Source organism: Python bivittatus, unplaced genomic scaffold (assembly GCF_059951505.1).
Source record: "Python bivittatus isolate LINGU-HERP-01145 unplaced genomic scaffold, Pbiv_v1 ctg000480_np1212, whole genome shotgun sequence".
Taxonomy (NCBI): domain Eukaryota; kingdom Metazoa; phylum Chordata; class Lepidosauria; order Squamata; family Pythonidae; genus Python; species Python bivittatus.
Genome location: NW_028277075.1, coordinates 55252132 through 55272904, shown reverse-complemented (window position 1 = coordinate 55272904; position 20773 = coordinate 55252132). Strand labels below are relative to the sequence as shown.

At 36.8% G+C, this 20773-nt stretch overlaps 1 protein-coding gene across 5 annotated transcripts in view; it reads right to left on the bottom strand.

Moving 5' to 3' along the window:
- The window catches only part of DENND5A (DENN domain containing 5A), a 79963-nt gene extending 60909 nt beyond the window's left edge, over window positions 1-19054 (bottom strand). For 2 of the 5 annotated variants that reach the window (XM_088145956.1, XM_025169643.2), the window contains exon 1: window positions 18051-19053. In XM_088145956.1, coding sequence (XP_088002082.1) covers window positions 18051-18189 — 139 coding nt within the window. In that variant the 5' untranslated portion in view covers window positions 18190-19053. Of the gene's footprint in view, window positions 1-18050 lie in introns of all 5 variants that reach the window. The other 3 variants (XM_088145957.1, XM_007421129.3, XM_025169654.2) reach the window with 2 other exon arrangements.
- Window positions 19055-20773: the final 1719 nt, after the last annotated feature.

Genomic DNA, 20773 nt, shown 5'->3' with positions numbered 1-20773 from the left:
CTTTGTGTATTCAGTGTAATTTCTTATATAATAGGGAAAGGAAAGCTGTAACAACTACCTAATAGAGAGGAATGAAAAATGGAACCTAAAAGAGAAGCAAAGTCAATAGGGTTTGGACATACAGTCCTCTTGTAGGGGGACAAAAAACAGAGCATCAAAAACTGGGGCTATGAACACTTACTGTAGGTAGCATATTTTAAAACCTTATAAAAACAAAGCAACAGGAATAATGATAATATTCAGAATTCTTTGAGGAGTGGCTAATGACTCTACAAGTTTAAGAATGTAAAATGATTCACAAATCTCAGTAGGCTTTAACCTCAAATCAGTGTCTGTAGCAGCTGTCCCGTTTGATGCCCCTGCATCTTGAAGAGATATGTGAAGAATTCCCAGAACTTCCAGCCAATGAAGCCTATGCTGGCTGTGAATCCTGGGAATTTCAGTGTGGAGGGTACTAGACTGCGGAAAGATTTATTGAATTTCTATCTCAGACATCATGCAGGTAAAACAATAAACCAAACCAAACAAACTCTTTACATTTAATGTTTACAAATACTTCACAGAAGATTAATGTTCCACCTGCTATATAATTTAGGTAGCTGTATGTTGAACTGAAATTTAAATCTATTAATGTTCCAGAGAAGAATTCAAAATTGGCCTTTTAATCATTCTATGTAAAATAAATAAATCATAAATATTTAAACATATTAATAATGTTATTGAAAGCAGTTTCAGAAAGCCTATGGGGAAAATGTTTCTCTAGAGTTCCATCTCAGAAGGCACCCATCTCTTTTTTTCAACACTCTTGCAACTGCTCACTTTTTGTACCTTCTTCCGGATTAACCTGAGCCAAAGCATGCTTTCTTTCTTTCTTTCTTTATTATTTACTTACTTATTTATTTATTTATTTATTATTAAACTTGTATGCCGCCCATCTCCCCCAACAGGTGACTCTGGGCGGCTCACAATAACAAAAAAGAACAAACACACCAATCCCTCCAACAGTGACTAAAATCCATAAATAATTAAAAGATACATTAAAAATGTTCTAAAAACCCCCTGTATATTTTAGCAATATTCTTCCTCACACTAAAAGCAAGCAGGCAGTATTTTAGAAGGCATATGAACAAGGAGCATAATATAATAATATATATAATAATAGCAAGGAGGAGGAGGAGCAGGACCAAGAATCCCACAGAGTGACATAGGGAACACCCTACTGGGTACATGGGTTTCAAAAGATAACACCAATCTGACTACCAAAGGATTTTTAATCAAAATTCAAATACTGCACAACATTCAGCTGTCATATCTATTTTTCCAGGTTACAATCTCTAAAAATGCTTTATTGGTAAAACACCTCCTCATTATACGGAAAAGCTATACTGCCTTGGCAAATTTCACATTACAGTAAAGAAAAACAGTACAGCACTCTCAAACACCACTGAAAAACTAACCAGAAACATACCACAGAGAATTTAATAAAACCAAGGACCATTCTTCACACTTTACTTCCTAAGAATGGAATCCTAAGAAAGGCATTTTTTTACTCCAAAAATAAATTTTGTCACCTTTATCAAAGAATAGGCAATAAGTACGCAAAGTGTGACAGCTGTTATAACAACAGAGGAGAATTACATGAAGCATGCTTCAAACAAGCTTAAAGCTTTTATCACCATCTGCAAATGGGATCATGGGGGAACCATTTCAATACTTCATTTATTCTCCAATGCATTCTGATTAAGAGACAAGCAATGCTGATTTTGGAATGGTTGCTGTTACAGTCTTGATTAATTAAAATGATTCCAGTTTAAGCTTATATGCTTATTCAAAATGCTTGGAAAACCTTATGCTACTTATACAAAAATGCTCAGTTATCACTGGATAGGAATATACAACTTGACAACATAAAGCTGATTAGGAAAAATGAAACTCTTTGAGATTAAATGAGATAACTCTGTATACATGAAATAGTGCCTGGAAGAAGAATGAAATGTGTTTACATATACTTACATTTATAACATATACATTTTAATTTGTAATAGGCTAACGAAGTCATTCAGAGTATGCAGTAATTAAAACATGAAATAATAGCACTTTATCGCTAATATCTACAATTAGAATTCAGTGAAATCTTTTTAAAAATAAAAGCAAGAGTTGAACAGCCTCCCAAATGCCAGTAAAGCTTTTACTGACATATACACATACATACACTTGTATATATGAAAGAAAAGAAAGTATAGTGTGGTTCGTTGCTAAGTGCAATATTTGAACCAAGCGAGAGACCGAGAGTGTACAGTGTTTTAAAAGATATGTCAGTTGTTTGCCAGCTGCCTAATCTGAAAGGGATTCTTCCAACCACAAATCTCGCTCTCTTTAGCTAGCTTTATTAAAATGAAAGCAGTGCTGCAGTGATACAAGAATTCCAGCAAATGAACTTTTCTTAATATACAAGCTGTATATTTATGTATACATTAGGGCAGAGACTTTCTGAATCTTTTCCTCGCAGCCTTACAGTTCATCAGCTCCTTTCTATACAAGATAAGCCTTTAGCTCTGAATTATTTATGCAACTGTTCCTCAAATCCCTAATAGTCTGCGAACCACAGTTACATGTGTTCAGAATAATATTCTCGTTCACATTTTTAGTGCATGTGCAAACACTGATGGAGTAACAGATGTTAACATTACAAGAAAGATTAAATATAAATTGAGGTTTGGACCATTAATAATACTGGTAGAATATATAACTGACACTGATAAAACTAACAGTGATAGCCATTATAGAGATATAAAGCCTGATCCAGAACCTGGACTACTGTAAAAAGAAATATGGAAAATCACATAGATCTTAACCAAATCTGAGAGAGCATATAGGTTTGAGCAAGAAGTAACTTTGGTAAACATGCTGAATAATTCTTTACTACATGACTAATTATTAGATTTTTATCCTGATTTTTTATATACAGTATTTAACTCAAGGGGGAGAACACAGCTAATCTGCCTGCCTCCTATTTTCCCCACAACAAGAAGCCTATGAGGTGGATTGGGCTGGGAGAAAGTGACTGGCTCAAAGTCACCCAGCCGGCTTCATCCCTAAGCCAGGCCTAGAACTCACAGTCTCCTGGTTTCTAGGCCAGCACTTGAACCACTACATCAAACTGGCTCTCATGATCTAACAATCATCTTATGAAAAAGTTGTGCTAGAATTATCCGTTTATTTGTAGACATAAGAAATAAAAGTAGTCATGCCAGAATCATCAGGAAGATATTGTATTCCAGACCAACACAATTGTGTTAAAGATGGACACAGAATGGCTGGAAGGACATGAGAAATTAGACCCAGTGATCAAAAAGCAAAATGTTCATTCTGATCCATGAAGATGTTATGGAATATTGTTATCTGAAGCTAATATTCCAGAGATACGAAGAAAACAATTTGCATCTCCCCAAAAGGGAGCAACATTGCTATATTGTCCAGATTTGGATTAATTGAAAATTACTGGTCACAATCCAATACATTATTCTACCAAGTACTATAACGAGAGTGAGGAGAAAAGGCTACTTAATTAAGCTTCTCATTTATGTCATTGCAGGAAGAGAGCTGTATTAGTCTCTGGCAGCCAAAAAGCAAAAAGAGCTGGTAGCATTTTTTCCAGCTAATACATTTTCTTAAACTTCATTAGATGCATGGAGTGGATTAACTGGTGTAGGATTTAAATTTAAACTTAACATTATTACCTGCATGTCCTCCCATCAGCCTTAATCTCAATGGGTGGGGAGCTTGATTAGCCATCAGCTTTTCATACTCTTGCATCTGGGATAAATTATTTAATACACTGTGCTATTTTAATCATTCTTGAAGAGGAATAATTTGGCAGGAAATTTCATATTATGTATCTGATTTATCCTTATGTATGTAATCTGTAACTGAACAATCACCAAATTAACAAAACTACTGGTACAGTATGCTGTATGAGTGTTGGTGTAAATGGTGCATGTATTACATAAGTGAGAGTTGGGGAGGGAAGAGTGAATTTTAGCCCACATCTGGCTGAATGAGCCAAATCTGGATAATGACAGAGATTAGGCATAGTGAGCTGAATTGGTTGGGGGAGACATGCTTCATGCCAAGCATGTATTGCAGTTTTGTTCAGAGACCAGAAGTGTCTTGCCCACCTGGCCATGCAACAGAAGGATCTAAGGCCATCCTTCCAGTAATAAATTATGTTTACCCAAACACAACAGGAGCAGGAGTAGGAAATACTATGGGAGAAGCGAGAATGAAGACTAATGAGTGAGATTAAATAATTCTATACCATTTCTCATTCTAACTTTCTGTGCTTACCCTTTTTTATCAGTTTAACTATCCTGAGCATGTAGCCTCCGTATTATAGGAGGGCAATAAGACATATTCCTAGTAGCTGTAATTAGAATACATATGCCCCCTTGCTTAACCGACTGAAAAAAAAATGCGATCAACTGTGAATATCTCTGGTCAGTTTGTGCTGGAATCAAGAAGTGTATTAAAGGGGTAAATCTATTGGAATTTTGAATCAATAAACAAATCCAACTGTTGTTGACATGCATCCTGTGGTGTGTCCATTGGGGACAGAGATCTGAAATTGGCTTGGTCAGCTGGTCTGACAGTCTTTATTAGATCTAGAGGCACCCAGGTGGTTTAATGGCTCTAATTTCTAGTAAAGCAATGCTTACTGACAGTGATTCCCTTGATTATTACTCCAAAAATCAAAAGTACTGCAGCAGAATAGCTGAACTTGTAGGGTAAAGGGCCGGAAAGTTTCTGCCTTAGGAACTTGAGAGATAGACTGGATAAGCGGTTACGTTTTTGGAAATCAAATAATTGAATCTGATAAAGCCAAAGAAGCACAAAATGATATATCTTTATTAATCATGTTTGGGAGATATACATTTTCATTTTATTTGTACTATTTTGTGGTGAACAACCAGAGTGAGAAAGGATGATTATTGTAAAATGTTTTAAAGAGGTATTTTTGTTTTGTATATAAAAAATGAATAAAAGTTAATGTGTCCTATCATTTATTGGATGAGCAGAAAGTTGCTTTCAGAACCACTGCTCACAAATATAGCTGCTCCAATAAGCCTCACAATCTCTTTAAAGAGCAGGAAGATGTTTAGTCATCTGCATGTGTGTAGGGTGGGGGAAGGAAACAAGCAAGATGGAGTTGTGGCGGCATGATCTAAGCTCTGCACTTTTTGTATGTTCATTGACGTTGCATGCATACACACAAGGGCAGGGATTTGATTATGCTGCTACAACTGTTTTTGTAGTTGTACAAAAGTTCATCTTTCCTGTTTTGACCTCCCCTGTAGATGTTGCTGAATTTAGGAAAGACTTGGAATGTAGTACAAAAGACCGAAGAGCAAGAGAAAATTGCTGAAGATCAACGTGCATAATCTTGAATAATTTTAAATACTCAACAAGGAACCCCAAAATAAAAATGTATACTATCATATGATTCCTTTTCGAAATAGGCAATCTTATAGAAAGCACAGAAAAGAAGTAGTAAGCAGAAATAAATAAATAAATAAAATCATAATAAAGTCATAGGATAAAAGAAAGAGCCGCTGTTTGAGTGAGATGGGGAGTGACTAAATTTGAAATATAAATAAATACATACATATATACATACATACATACATACATACAATCTAGTGCACAACATTCATTATATCTTGCCATATCTTTCTCTTCTTGTAAACTGTTCTGGTTTTACTGTTTTTTTGGTTTTTATTACTGGACATTAACCTATCTTTTAATTCTTTTTTTATGCAGAACTTATACTTTCTCTTCTTACAATCATTCTACCTGCACTTTCTTTTACTTCTTTGCTTTTCTCCATGTCCATTTTTCACAACATACACTCCTGACATTATGAAATAATGATCTGCCCCACATTCAGAACTCTTTATCAGCACTATATCCTTCTAATACTCTTAAGCTTTCATCAAACATTTGATTTCTTTTCCATGTCTATGTATAAATATACCTTTTTTCAAACCATATGTGCAGAAACCTATTTTTCTAAGCAAGTACTAAATACATCCCAATGAAAGCCTAATATTTCAGTATCCCTTTTGCTTATTCATCATTAAATACATATTAGTTACAAAGCCTCCGTTCAAATACAGTGAAGATGCAATAAATGATACTTACTCAGACATCAATAACATTAAATAATAATTATCAATTTTATAAACTGACTCCAACAAACATGATTTACTTAAAGCAGCAATGAAAATGAAGACATCAGATTATATTATGTAATTGTTTCTTCTCATTTTAGAAATATATTATTTTGAGGAAAAGGTAGTTTTCCTGTCAAATAATTTTCCTGAATATCATCACCCTGATGATGAGCTTTGGGGCAGGGTGATGGTTGAGCCCTTGATGGATGGGGGCGGGTTGCTTTGGTTTATATGTTTTGTCTTTGGGCCATTCATAATCTGTTTTGTCTTTTCCACGTTTTAATTTCTTTTAATTGTAAGCCACTCAGTTGTTGGGAGCAAGGCTGCCTATAAATTGTATAAATAAAAAGTAAAAATACGGAGTATGAACACTGTCAGTTCTTTTTTGAATACTCAGATTTGAATATGGAAAGATGTTTTATACTGAGTCCAACTACTTGTGTATGTAGTTCACTAAGCTCTATACTGACTAGTAGCCACTCTCTTAAGTTTCAGATGCAAGTATTTCCCAGCAGAACCTAGAGAAGCCAAAGATTAAGCCTGGAACCCATTATATGCAAAGCAGGGTCTCTAACTCTGAATTACAAGCCTTTCCTTCACCTTGGAAACAATAGGGAATAGTCTACAGAGCACAGCATTGGAGTCCACCGGAGAGCCAGTTTGGTGTAGTGGTTCAGATGCTGGCCTAGAAACCAGGAGGCTGTGAGTTCTAGGCCTGCCTTAGGCATGAAAGCCAGGTGGGTGAGTTTGGTCATTCTCTCTTAGCCCAACCTACCTCACAGGGTTGTTGTTATAGGGAAATTAGGAGGCAGGTGCATTAGGTATGTTCGCTGCCTAGAGCTGATCAAAATATATAAAAGGTGGGATAAAAATCTAACAAGAACAACAACAGTGTCTTAAAGCATCCATTGGAAAGAAATGGATGGATTTGGAGCTTACTTAATTTCACGCTGACCAATGTTTCCTTGCTGGTCAAAAGTCAGACTGGGACAGATAAGGTACTAACCCATGCTGGATATATAACATTTCTACCTCTCCTGAAAAGCCCTATTCCCAATCCCTTTGTTTACCCATTGAGAAACAAGGATAAACTGATCCTTAAAATTTAATCAAATCCATCTACAGTGTGTGTGTGTATCTGTGCATGTGAATAAAACTGGGTATAAAATTCAGTTATATTACTAGAGAATCATCTGCACTGGAAATAAAGCAACATAATCTAAATTACAACTTAAAAAAAAAAATTCTCAGATTTGTGTTCCATTTGCGGGAAACGGATGAACGATACTAATCAGAGTCACCTGACAGTGAGATGGGCGGTGACAAATTTGAAATGTAAATAAAATAAATAAATCTTCTAAAAAAATAATAGTAATATATTATTGGGGACCACTAGAAAGTCTCAACTTCAGATCTGACAAGAGAAAGTAAATTACATGTAGAATTAAATAATGATTTATAACAATGCCAGATCATACGAATTTATTATTATCACGCTTTCCTATAGACAAGACAGAGTACTTACAGCAGCCTTCCCAAACTTGGTACCCTTCAGATACTGTATGTTAAATTAAACAGATAGTTCCCAGTCAGCATATCCAATAATCATGCTGACTCGCAATGATGAGATTTATAGTCCAATACATCTGAATGGAACCAGATTTGGGATTTCTAAAATAATTGGCAGAGAGGGAAATAGTTCTGTAAATTTATGCTAACAATATTTTTCATAGTAATTACAGTATTAAACCCAACCATGTAACATCAAATATATGCACTGTAGATAATTGGATTAGAATTAAAATGTAAATTTAATTTTACATTTTAATTCTGCATTGTAAAATTAAATAAACTATTTAAATACAATTTTAATCTAAATATTTATTGCAAAATTAAGTCAACTATATACACATAGATAAAAACAGATTTGTAAAAATTTATTGGAGAATTAAAGGAATCATATGTAATTTTTAAAAATCTTGATCTCCCCCTTGGGATTATAAATACAACTATGCACAAAATCACTGTGTCGTGTCAGCCATAAACAAGACTCTCATACTGTACTGCAGCTCCAAAACAGCTTTAAATGAGCACAGCTGTTCTTACATCAGCTACACCATTCTTCACTGATATATCAGCTACCATATCACATCTGTCTCAGTTACCTCCAAAACAAAAGAGCTCTTTGGTGTTCAGAACATGATATATAACACAAAGTTCTTCACAGAGAGAGAGAAAAATTAAATGATCTACAACAACATGTACAAATGCATTTTTCAAGTGCTACTACAATTCTAATCTCATTTCTTTCTTTGCAGTGGTACCAAAATAAAAGACACTTCGTATTATACAAGGGCTACCCCGTAGTCTTTAATACAGGTAGTCCCCGAGTTAAGAATGCCTGAGTTACAGATAACCCATAGTTAAGAATGGAGCCTCTTGTAGCAAAATGATTTGAGTTAAATACACAGTACTACTTATACAGAATTATATAATAGTGCTGTTCTGGCTCACATAGAAATTCGACTTAAAGACAGACCTTGGGAACATAACTTGTTCTTACACTGTAGATTACCTGTATTACAGAAACACATTTTAACACTTGTACAGAGCTACTCCTACCAGTAATATACCCTTAAAAACAATGGAAAAGCTGACCCAGTGGAGAATTGTGTGTGAACTTTATCAAGTTCTGATTAGATATTTAACAGAACTATATCAGGAATTCTGATGAGGTATCAGCTAAATTGCCAATGGAAATAATATCTTCCATTACTGATTTTGGGAGGAATGAGCTCATAGTTCATTACAGGAAAATACTGTCTCTTCCTCCAAAAGCAAATTGTGTCTAGAGAAACTGCTCACATACTATATTTGAATGTGAGAAATGCATGTTCAAATATTTATGCTTAGAAATACTTCTAAACTGCACATTTTATATGCACATGTAATGGTGAAGTCCTTTTAAAATCTGGAAAATCCATTTTTGCTGGAAGGAATATGTGCTGCTATCTTTAAAATGATAAACTGTAAATTATTAATAGAAGTTTTTTAAAAAAAAATCTGTTCAGTCATGTCCAATTCTTGGAGACTGCCTGGACAAGTCCCTGCAGTTTTCTTGGCAATATTTTTCAGAAGTGGTTTGCCATTGCCTCCTTCCTAGGGTTGAGAGAAAGTGACTGGTCCAAGGTCACCCAGCTGGCTGTGGGCCTCAGATGGGCCTGGAACTCACAGTCTCCCAGTTTCTAGCCTGATGCCTTAACCACTGCACCAAACTGGCTCTAATCCTAAATCCTGGTGAAATGTAGCTTTCAGCACAAGAAACACTAAAGGATATACACAACAACAAATAAAGTAAGAAGAGAAAAGCAATAAACACAGAGACATATAAAAAAGAAAAAGGGAATTGAAAGCAAGTGACTTACTCAACAAAAAGAAAGATCTTCCTACAGCAATAGAAAGAAACCAAAGGGAAGAAAGCAGGCATACAACGGGTACAGCAGCACCAGTGCTTCTGTGCAGCCACAAAGAAACTCTTGCCCAGAAAAACACAGTTCAGTGGTTTGGAAAGTCTACAGGTGAGTCTCTATCATATACAGTAAATGAGAACAGATGAAAAGCTGCATAAGATCCTAATCAGTTCACTAACCTGAAATAAAAAGAAGGGAACTGAAGGAAAACTGCTGTAACAAGGGAATTCCATCTTCCTAATAAAAGGTTTCTAAAAGCTCAGCAACAGCATTCTGATTCAGATGAAATTTCTAGAGCAAAATGCCCTTTGTTTCTTCTGTATATAGAAGCTAATTATTTCCTACTATCTCATTCTTGATACCGTATATACTTGTGGATAAGCCAAATATTTAGGTGCCAAAATACACTCAAAACATGGGTACGGCTTATCCACAGATGGGCTTATCCACAAGTATATACAGTAATACTTTTTTCAAGTACCCATACATCCCATATATACTCACAGTTAAGCCCATTTGCAGATAAACTGACCCTTGAATTTTTAACCAAAATACCATGAAAAATGGATAATCCATGTATTACCAATGGATAAGCCAACCGTGAAAATTAAAACATACAAAAATTTCGAGGGTTGGCGTATCTGGGTGGCACATTTTTCACAGTATTTTGGTTAAAAATTTGAGTCGGCTTATCCGTAGATAGGCGTATATGCAAGTATATACAGTATATAAAGTTAAAGCATGTGACAGATACTTTTTTTAAGATCATGCACTTGTGATGTTCATAGCTTTACCTTACAAAAATTTAATTACTTTTAAATGGTTTCTAAATTATTAAGTTATATTAAACAGTGGTATAGGGGATGGTGGAAATGTTGGTGGAATTACACTGCTATCTTTGTTATGGATTACCACAAAAATACTTATTTTACTTCTTATTACTATATTTTTAAAAAGAACAATTAAAATCAAATCCTTAAAGGAAAAATTAAATTAATCTAACATTTTGTAAAAATATATATCTCATGATTTGTTACACTGGAGCCAACCACACAATGTGGAATTAAATTCTTTTAAAAGTATTTATTGATTGATCTACAACCACAATCTGTAAATATTTTTCCACATAAAATTATTATTATTATTATTATTATTATTATTATTATTATTATTATTATTATTAAATTTAGGTGCCACCTGACTGCAGAATGACTCTGGACCAAGAGAAGTTACAGTATTATTATTCTGTTTTGGAAGCATAAAGATTGTTAAATTCATATTTAGAATTATAATCCCATTTCTTTCATTAATGTGGATGCTAAAATGTTAAGCTACTCTGACTACAATCTACAGATCGTTCTTCTGATTATTGCGCATTCAACTCAGGATCCATTAAGGTTCTGATAATATTAGATTCTTATTGATATCATTGTTGTAATTCAAATTAGATAGCTTCTAGCAACAACATGTCTTTAGATTGTAACAAAACATGAAGGTTTCTTAGAGATTTCTGAAGTAGGTCTTGACCTATTTCAGGTTTTTCCCCAATTTTTTTTTGCTCTGGATCAAAATGTATATTAAGTTCCTAAATCATATGTGAATAGTAATAGTGAATGCTAAATTCAAGGGTGAGTTATTTGTTTGTTTAATCAGTGATGTCATCAAAGTAAACAAAGCCCATGTGATGCTCACATCACAAGAACATGACCCTAACTGGATATCACATCATCAGGTCATGACCCTAACCAGATATGACATGCGTGCTCCCCTCTTCCCCACGTGATGCAGACGTTAACAAGGTCCTAAAATGCAGCTACAGACTGCATTTTGCCTCCCTTTTCTAAAAAAGGCTTTATTTCTATGCAGTTTACAATAACTCCCTCAAACACAGGAAAAAAGAACTTTTTAAGCCACAGCAGCCCAGAGTGATTAATCTAACCCTAATCCGCAACCCACATCCTAAGTGAAGTGAAAACCACAGACAGCTTTATCTTTTGTAAAAGCTAAAGACAGTTTGCAAATTTTAACCTGAAATACACAAGTGCCTGCGCATGCACGCACACACACACACGTGTTTGCAAATTTAACTGATAACACACATACATACATACACATAAACATTTTGAAGCATGACCTTAATAAAATTTATTCCACCCCCCTCCAGCAAAGCCAGGAAAATTTAACAGGGAATTAAATACTCACACACAGCAACCAATCAAACAGCAAGTACCCAACAGTGATACTTATTATCTGTGGTTTAAAAGTTTCCTTTTTCCTGTGTTCGAGGGAGAGATTTTAAATTGCATAGAAATAAAGCCCTTTTAGAAAAAAGGAGGGCAAATGCAGTCTGTGGCTACATTTTAGGATCTCCTTTTCCAGCATTCAAGGTGCTAATTTTAAAACTCACAAAATCAAAAGCACCATTAGGCTATTATCTATTTTACAATGCACAAATAGGACTTGCTTCCCGAATACAGCGCAGCCTAGGGTTTTGTTAATTATAAGAATCCACATATAGGGCTAGGTTAGGTTAGCTAATTACCCAGTCGGGCTGGCTGCCACCCATTTCTTGAGGGGATTAGACTGAACACATCATATCCCGTTAGGGTCGTGACCTTGTGATGTCTGCATCACATGGAGAGGAGGGGGCATGCATATCATCTCCGGTTAGGGTCATGACCTGATGACATCCTATCCAGTTAGGTCCTGACCTTGTGATGTCAGCAAAGACGTGGGCTTTGGTTACTTTGATGACATCACTGATTAAACAAACAGATAAGCTGATACACTATTACTACTTATGTGATTACTAATGATGATACCAGGGGCTGCATTAACAGTTTAGGGTTATAAAATATTCCCTGGATCTATATTTTTCAGTAATTCACACGGAATAAGTGACAGTAAGTATTTGATAAAAAGTTTGGTCTAGTGTTAAGGTACTAGAGTAGGGATGGGGAACCCTGAGTTCTTGTCCTCCTTTAACCCTGGAAGTCAGCTGGGTAACATTGAACCAGTCACTCTCTCTCTCAGCCCAACCCCCCAAAGAGAGTTGGTTTTCCAGGGAAAAGTGGGAGAAAGCAGGATTATGTATGCCACCTTTTGCCTCTGAACAAAAGGCAGGATATAAATCTAACAAACCAATGCATAAAAACAGCTTAATACAACTGGCATCTAGGAAGACACAGTATTCTATTACAACTTTGCAACAATAAATTTCCTTTAGCATTGTTAGTGGTCTCAGCAACAACTGACAATTTTCCCGTAGTCAAATTTAGTTATTCTGAGAACACTGAGAAGTTACACTTAACCCTGAAAACAGCCATACTTTGTACCCATCAGATTACTGACAGCGATTAAGAAGTACTTTGTTTTTTTTTTTAGAATGTTCTTTCTCCTCCTTCTTATCCTCCTCTTTTCATTGAAATGCCAATTCTTTACTTCAACAATTGCCACTTATAGGACAAATTGTTTCAGTAGCACAAAGATCTTTCTATAGCTAAAAATACAATCAGTAGAGGAAAAGCTATACAATGCCCCTTCACTCCAGTAAGCATATATTTCAAGAAGCCTGAAATTTGCAAGAGTCTACTGAACAAAGCACAGATCTTGGAACCAATTTTAGCAGGAGCCCATGTAACTTTTAAATCTAAGAACAAAGCATAAAATGGGCAAATTGTTTTAATATTTACCACATATAAGTATAGTTTGCAAAAAGCATAAACACAAGGCAAATACGCTCTGTCCATTTTCGTTTTTTCCCTCATACTTCATGCTAACCCAAAATTCGGTTTGCATGGTTGTGATACAGCATGTTATATAGACTTAAAGAACTGTGGCTTATTCCAGAAATCATCAAAAATCAATCATGGGATACTGGTGATCCTCGAGTTATGATCACTTGTTCAGCGATTGTTCAAAATTAGAGGGGACTTACAAGGGGGACTTACCACCAGTCTGCAAAATTGTGGCTGTGGCAGTGTCCCCGTACTCACATGATCATGATCTGGGTAATCGGGTGTCCAGCTCACAATTACTATGTCATAGCGAGCCGTGATCAAGTGATCGCCATTTGTGACCTTCCCTGCTGGCAGGGACCTGCAAAATCAATGGGGAAGCTGGCAGGGAAGGTCACAAGTCACTCCTGTAAGTTGCTCCTGCTGCTTTTTCTCCCAAGGAGCCCCACTATGGAGTATGAGATTGCAGGATCTCATACTTCATAGCAACCCCCCACCTGCCTGTGCCTCTGTAGCAGCCTCCACCGGCCTGCCTGAGCTCAGAAGCACCTGCCTGCGGCCCCCGCTGACTAGCCCGCACTCAAAAGCACCTGCCCATGGCACCCCCCCCACGTGCGCATCCCCACATTCTGTAGCGCCTGCCCGCAGCACCCCTCCACCTCCTTCAACACCCATACACACACCCACGCTCCTTGCCTGGGACTCCAGCCTCTTCCCGCTTAATGTCCCACATGGTCCTAGGGTTATGGCAGTAAAGCAAGATGTCGCACTTTATCACTGCATCGCTTAGCAACAGAAATTCCAGTCCCAACTGCTACCGTAACCCAAGGACTACCAGTATGTGAAATCAATCAAAGAGTTTTTCTTGCAGTAGAAATACAGTACATTCCCACTATGCCTACAATGCACGGAAAATGTTCACTCACGGTTGAGTCAAGACAGGAGATTTCTAAACACGGAATTCAGAAGGAAATGAAAGGTGCAGAAATTATTTGATAATGTTCACTACAAGAACTGTTAGTCAATAAGACAGTCATTCCTATATTTAAGAATAATTGGCAATGAAATATTTATTATCTGATCCTAGTAATTATATTTAAAATTGGGGATAAGGGTGGCTAGGATAATACCTCATCTAGCTGATAAACTGTAGAAAGATTATGCCTTAATTTTCACAAATACATCCCTAGATAAAATCAAACAGTTTAAAGTAATTAATCAGATTTTCTGGGTATCATCTTATTTTTATTTTTATTTAACCCCACACCTCCACCATGATGGTGCTAACAGGATGGATATATGACCGACCATGCAATTTTTAAAATGCCTATTCAATGGTAACTCCAAGAGGAAAGAAAGACACTGAATAACAATTAATACTTCAGTCTAAATAACTGTACAAAAACAAAATATTTTACTGCATCCCTCTACTGCTTACTGCTACCTTTTTATGAACAAAATGCAATGTTTGCAAGTGGCATAAAACTTGTCTTTGCTTGTACTCGCTTAAGAACAAATAAAAACTATTTTATGACAAGACTGGAATACATTCTGTTCTTCTCATTTTTTTTAGTTGTGGGGAGTGAGGACACCATCTATATATAGGAACAAAAACAGGCTAATTCAAACTTAAGCTAATTACTAGGTGAGCCACTCTCTAGAAAGGTCTATTTATGAGAACTGAAGTATCCAAGATAATATATTCATGAAGATTTCAAAGGAATTGGGGCAATTGTTATGTACTATCTCTTGAGAGGATATGGCTTCATGCAAATATTATATCCCCATATGAGCTCATATAAGGATACAATGACTTCCAAAGCAATTATATGAAACATCTAAAACATGAAACGTATCATACATTTTAATATAAATAGTTAATGACATTACATAAATAATGACTGGTTATTTTCATATTATGTTGGTCCTTTCTCACTCTCCATGGATTCCAATTAATATCTGAACACAATTCAGTGTACTAGCTTCAACTTACAAAACTTTTGATCTATAATGCTGCATATGGCTTGAGATCCAATGGGACCTTACTGCACACAGGCATCTTTCTAAGGTTTAACATCAACTACAGAAGATTTCATTCAATTCATTCAGGATGCTCACAATCATAACTTTCAAGAGTGTGTATTGGAGCAAGAGATTTGGATCCCCATTTGGAAAATACTAAGTAATCCAGGTTGGCACGCACGCTGATGTCTTTATGGTCCTGGATTTTTGTTCTCCTAGATACTTTAAACATTTTAAAGGATTTGAATATATTCTTTTAATCCTTGAAAGTGCAGGAAGAATAGGACTCTTGACTTTCATGGCTACATAGATGAATTTTATCAAAATAGAAAAAATATATATAAATTCTATCACTGCATGAATCTGACATATGAAAAAATATTCAGTTTTTGTAGGAGAAGCAGAATCTAAAACATTCCAACAGTAAATGAAAAAAAGTCTTGCATATTAGATACAAATACTTTAGAATAAGAAATTAATATAAAGGAACTTAGATGTTAACAGTGTTATTCCACACAATATTCCAGAAATAACTTACTAAGTTCTTCATAAGTATGGATAAAGAATGAAAAAGGCAGACTGGGATTCATTTGACAAATTCTGTGTGATTTAAATAAGTTAGCAAGGTATCTGACTTCAGATAGGCCTAACAATAACATCAATAATGAAATGCTTCCATAATCTATATTATACTGCTGAAAATAAGATTGTTGTAACCAGGAATGAATATTATGTTCAGTACTGTAAGCTCCATTCAGTTTTATAAGCAGTCAAGACTTATTTCAACTGTTTCTGAAATAAATTACTTGGCTTAGAACTCTTACATTTATTTATGTATTTAACAACGTTTAGAACCCACCCCAATCCTGAAGAACTCTGGGTGGCTATCACCAAGCATTACTTTCAATTGGACTCAAAAGCCTACTGATAATCCCCACAGTAACTTTAAGATAGGCATTACTCTACAGTACATTGGCATGTTGTCTAAATACTGCTAAACTTTATACCAGCAGTAGCTTCCATGTTCTCTACACAGGCAGCCCCGTGTAGAACATGTTGCAGTATTTAATCAGGTGTGAGGTTCTGTGGTCAGAGCACTCTAATCCAGGTAGGGTGGTAAATGGCATACTACCTTGAACTGGGCAAATGTTAAATGCGTATTTGTACTCTTTTAACATGCCACATTATAGTTTGCTTAATTAGTTTATTAAATAATATCTGCTTGTGCCACGCGCTAATCTGAAAACAAGCAGATCACATTTTAGTTTAGCATGATCTGCTTGGTGGATCTTGGGGTTGTAAAAAAGAAAAGATTTTACAAGCCTACCATTTTATTATGGAACAGATTATTAAAGGCAGTACCAATGCTTACTTTATATAAAGTTGATCACATTATAATGGAAAGCTATATACTCCCAGTCCTGTAAATATATTTCATTTTAAACAATATAACATGATTATACAAAGTAATTAAATCCTGGAAGTACTTCACACGTAACAGTGAAACTAAATTAAAATATATTTGCAGTAATTATTATGCTAGCTTAAAAAATATTATGGTTATGTATTTAACCCATTTAACAGCTATATAGTGTGATTCTTTCAATGGTGAGATTAGTTTATCCATCCATCCATGGATATGGGCAGAAGATAGAAGAGAAGGAAAAATATTTGCAGGAGCCTCAAAAGCCATAACAGATTTTGCAATAATACTTCTGCAATTGTTTTTTTAATGGCCACTGCCAAGTTACATTTTATGAAGCAGTTTCTTCTTCCTCTTCTGCTTCCAACTTAACCATTTTTTAAAAAGATTTGTGTAAGGTTAATATGGTTAAGTATAATACCAGTCTTCAAAGGGATGGGTGGTAGTCAAAAATACATGAATCAAAGATTGTTAATCTGAAAATAGGAAAGGATTTGAAAACAGGAAAAAACAAGAAGTGTTTCCTGTTATTTTCCCCACACACCAGCCTGCCCCATAATTAAAATTATGCGATTGTGGCGACTGCTACAATCTGATCCTAAAAGCTGCCTCTGCCCTCCGAAGTATCAGCAAGAAGCAACATATTATGGAGCTCAGATGTTCTGATAGCTCAGGGAGAGGAAGGAGCGAGGAAAAATTAAGCTTCTGTGGTTGCCAAAACAAAGGGGCAGCTGTTTCCAGCATCATCCCTGAGAGCACCCTTTGCTTCCCGCACGAAGCAGGGAAAGCCCCCAAGGCCCCCTCGTCTGTCATTTTCCGGTTAGGCAGGCCGGGGGAGGGGGGTTGCTGCCCCAAAGAAGTTCGCGCTCTGAAATGGGGCCGCCCTTGGTGGGGTCAACGCACCGTACACAAGCCTCTTGTGGAGCTTCTCCCGTTCGCGTGGCTGTCAAAAGCGTGTGTGTGTGGTGTGCGTGTGTGTGTGAGAGAGAGGGCTGTGCGGAAGAGGAGAGTGCGTACATGCCCTGGCCGTGCGAGGGACAAGCCACCGTGTACTCCCGCTCCTCCCTTCCTCCAGGGCATCCAAACGACGCCATGCATCCGGCGACAGCAAACCCCCGGGCCGTCCACGCTGCTGTGCTTCCAGCGCCGGCGAGGCTGAGCAACTCACCGGAGAGCTCGTCCGGCTCCAGGCCAGTCTCGGTGTCCAGCCCACAGATCACGAAGTAGTCGGCGAACCGGCCGGGAGCGGACGAAGGGGAGCTGCTGCCGCCGCCGCCGCCGCCGTCGCTTCCTCCTCCTCCGCTCATGCTGGAGAAGCCCCTGCGAGGCGGGACGGCTCAAGTCGCCCGGCGGGGAAAGAAGGTATTGGGGGGCGCCGCCGAGGCGCCTGCTTCGTCGGCTGAGCCTGCTTCAGCGGCCCTCGCTGCTGCCGCCGCTGCCTCCATGACGGAGCGGCCGGGGCCGCGCGCCGTGCTCGGAAGCAGGCCCGACAGACCGGCGGACAAACACGCATAACAGGACGCTCCCTCGCCGCCCCCCCGCCCGCCTTGCCCAGATGTTTCGAGGAGGGGGAAGGAATGGAAGCAAGAACCGCAATGCTGCACATGTGCAGTGAGCAAAAAGGATGACGTGATCCTTTGCGGGTGGATGTCTGATGGGTGGAGCGATGTACGAGGAGATCAAGGCCGCTCCTCTGTCGGTTCTTTCTTCGGTACCAAGCAGAGTCTGGCTTTTCCATCAGTAGGTATTTCCATCTTCCTTCTGTGGAGGCGTTCAGTGATTACTGTTTCTAGCTTTGGGCCTCCCATCCCCTCTTTTCCTCTTTTCGGTTCACCCCCTGCTTTCTTCCTTTATCTGGAAGGGCATCCTCTTCCTTTCCTTGCACCGCAGTTCCATTCCTCCATCCCCCTTTTTATTTTTAACTTTCCTCCAGAATACATGATGGATTCGACCCAGAGCCTGATGAACACTATTTATGGCAACCTATCTGTGAGAGATGCACACCCCCAATTCTCTACAGAGGATGACAGCTCCACATTGAGGGCACTGCTCTTCTTACCACAATCCCACATGGACCCATCTCCTTGCCACTATCACTGTCTGTTTACTTCCCTCTTAGTTCCAAGCTCACTCTGAATCATTGTCCAGGAGCTGGGAAGGCATGGGGTGCTTTGCAAGAAGAGTAATAGTGAAGGGATGAAATCCAGGAAATTCCACTGGCCTGCTTATGTATGGGCTTCAACCGGGGTTCCTGTGATACATGTACCCGAGCAGTAGCCCTGAAACTGATCACATACAAACATTTATGATACAAGAGTTCTCTCCCACTATGCTCTGAACCACTGTTTTTTAGTCCTAAAAATGGAAATCCATTTTTTAATATCATTAGTCCTCAAAGGCTTTAAGAAATCAAATTGTTCTTTTTTGTAGGTTTGTTACCAGCACTGCTTCTGAGTTTTGTTTCCCATCTTTCAATGAGCATATCCTTTTTTCTTTAAATGTTTTCCTTCTCTGAAAGTTTTAAAAGATAAATATAATTGTTTCACATTCCTCTTGAGGGAAGAGGGGTAATTGTGCTTTTTATTGTATTTCCCATCCTCTATCTTAACTTTGCTGTGCTTTCACTCCATTCTTTGCCATCTGTGTTTTCCATATAATCTGAAATGTGCAGAATATTAGTTGTTAGCCTTTTATTCTTTCCATTCTGTGATTTAGCATGAAATACCACCAGCCATTAAGAGAAACAGCAATACTAAATTGTACTCATAACCACACAGGAATCTTTTTTTTAATAACTTTATTAGATTTTTAAAATAAAGTATAAAAACTAACAAGAACTAATAATTTAGATAGAAAGCAGAAATGAGAAGATAGAGAATTAAAAAGAAAACAAGATCAAAAGTACAGAAAGAAGAAATACAAAGAAAAATAACTTCCAATTTTCTTTTACAATAGATATATGTATAAAGTTGCTTCAAGCTCTTACTCTAAGTTTACAACATAACTTTCATTTTTCGATTGTCTACTATTATTTCTAATAATCAAATCCATATATCATGATTTCATTTTTTCCTGTTTCACACAAAAAGTCCAAAACGGGTTTCCAATCAGCATTAAAATTTATCAATGTTTTTTCTCTAATCAAAGCTGTCAGTTTCACCATCTCAGCCAGCTCCATCAATTTCACCATCTATTCTTCCACTGTAGGTAATGTCAAATCTTTCCACTGCTGTGCATATAAATGTCTTGCTGCTGTTATATATAAAAACAAAGTTCCATGGTTTTTTCCCAACTGTTTATCCATCAATCCCAAAATAAATGACTCTGATTTTGATTGTATATTAGTCTTTAAGATCTTCTGAATTAATATATATATTTAAGTCCAATTTTTAAAAACTTTTTTACATGTCCACCAGACATGATAAAAAGTCCCCTCTTCTTGGTCACATTTCTAGCATACATTCAAAGTACCTTTATACATTTTAGACAATTTTTCCAGCAACAAATACCAATAGTACATCATTTAATAAAAGTTCTCTTTAAGATTATAACACAATGTAAATTTCAATCCTTTCATCCACATATTCTCCTATTGTTCCATTTGTATATTGTACCCACAGTTTTTAGCCTGTTTTATCATACATTCTTTTACTTGTTCATCTTCTGTTGAACATTTTAGCAATAACATGTTCATCATTTGTACATAATTCTATTTCAAATTCAGTCTTACCATGTTCAAAACCAAAAGTCTTTTTGTCTATTTTAAATCTTTCTAGTAATTGTACATAGGAAAACCATTGATATATGTATCCTTCTGATATCAAATCCTCTCTTAATTTTATTTTGAAGTCTCCCTGGAAGAATTCCAGTATATCACCATAAGTTAACTAT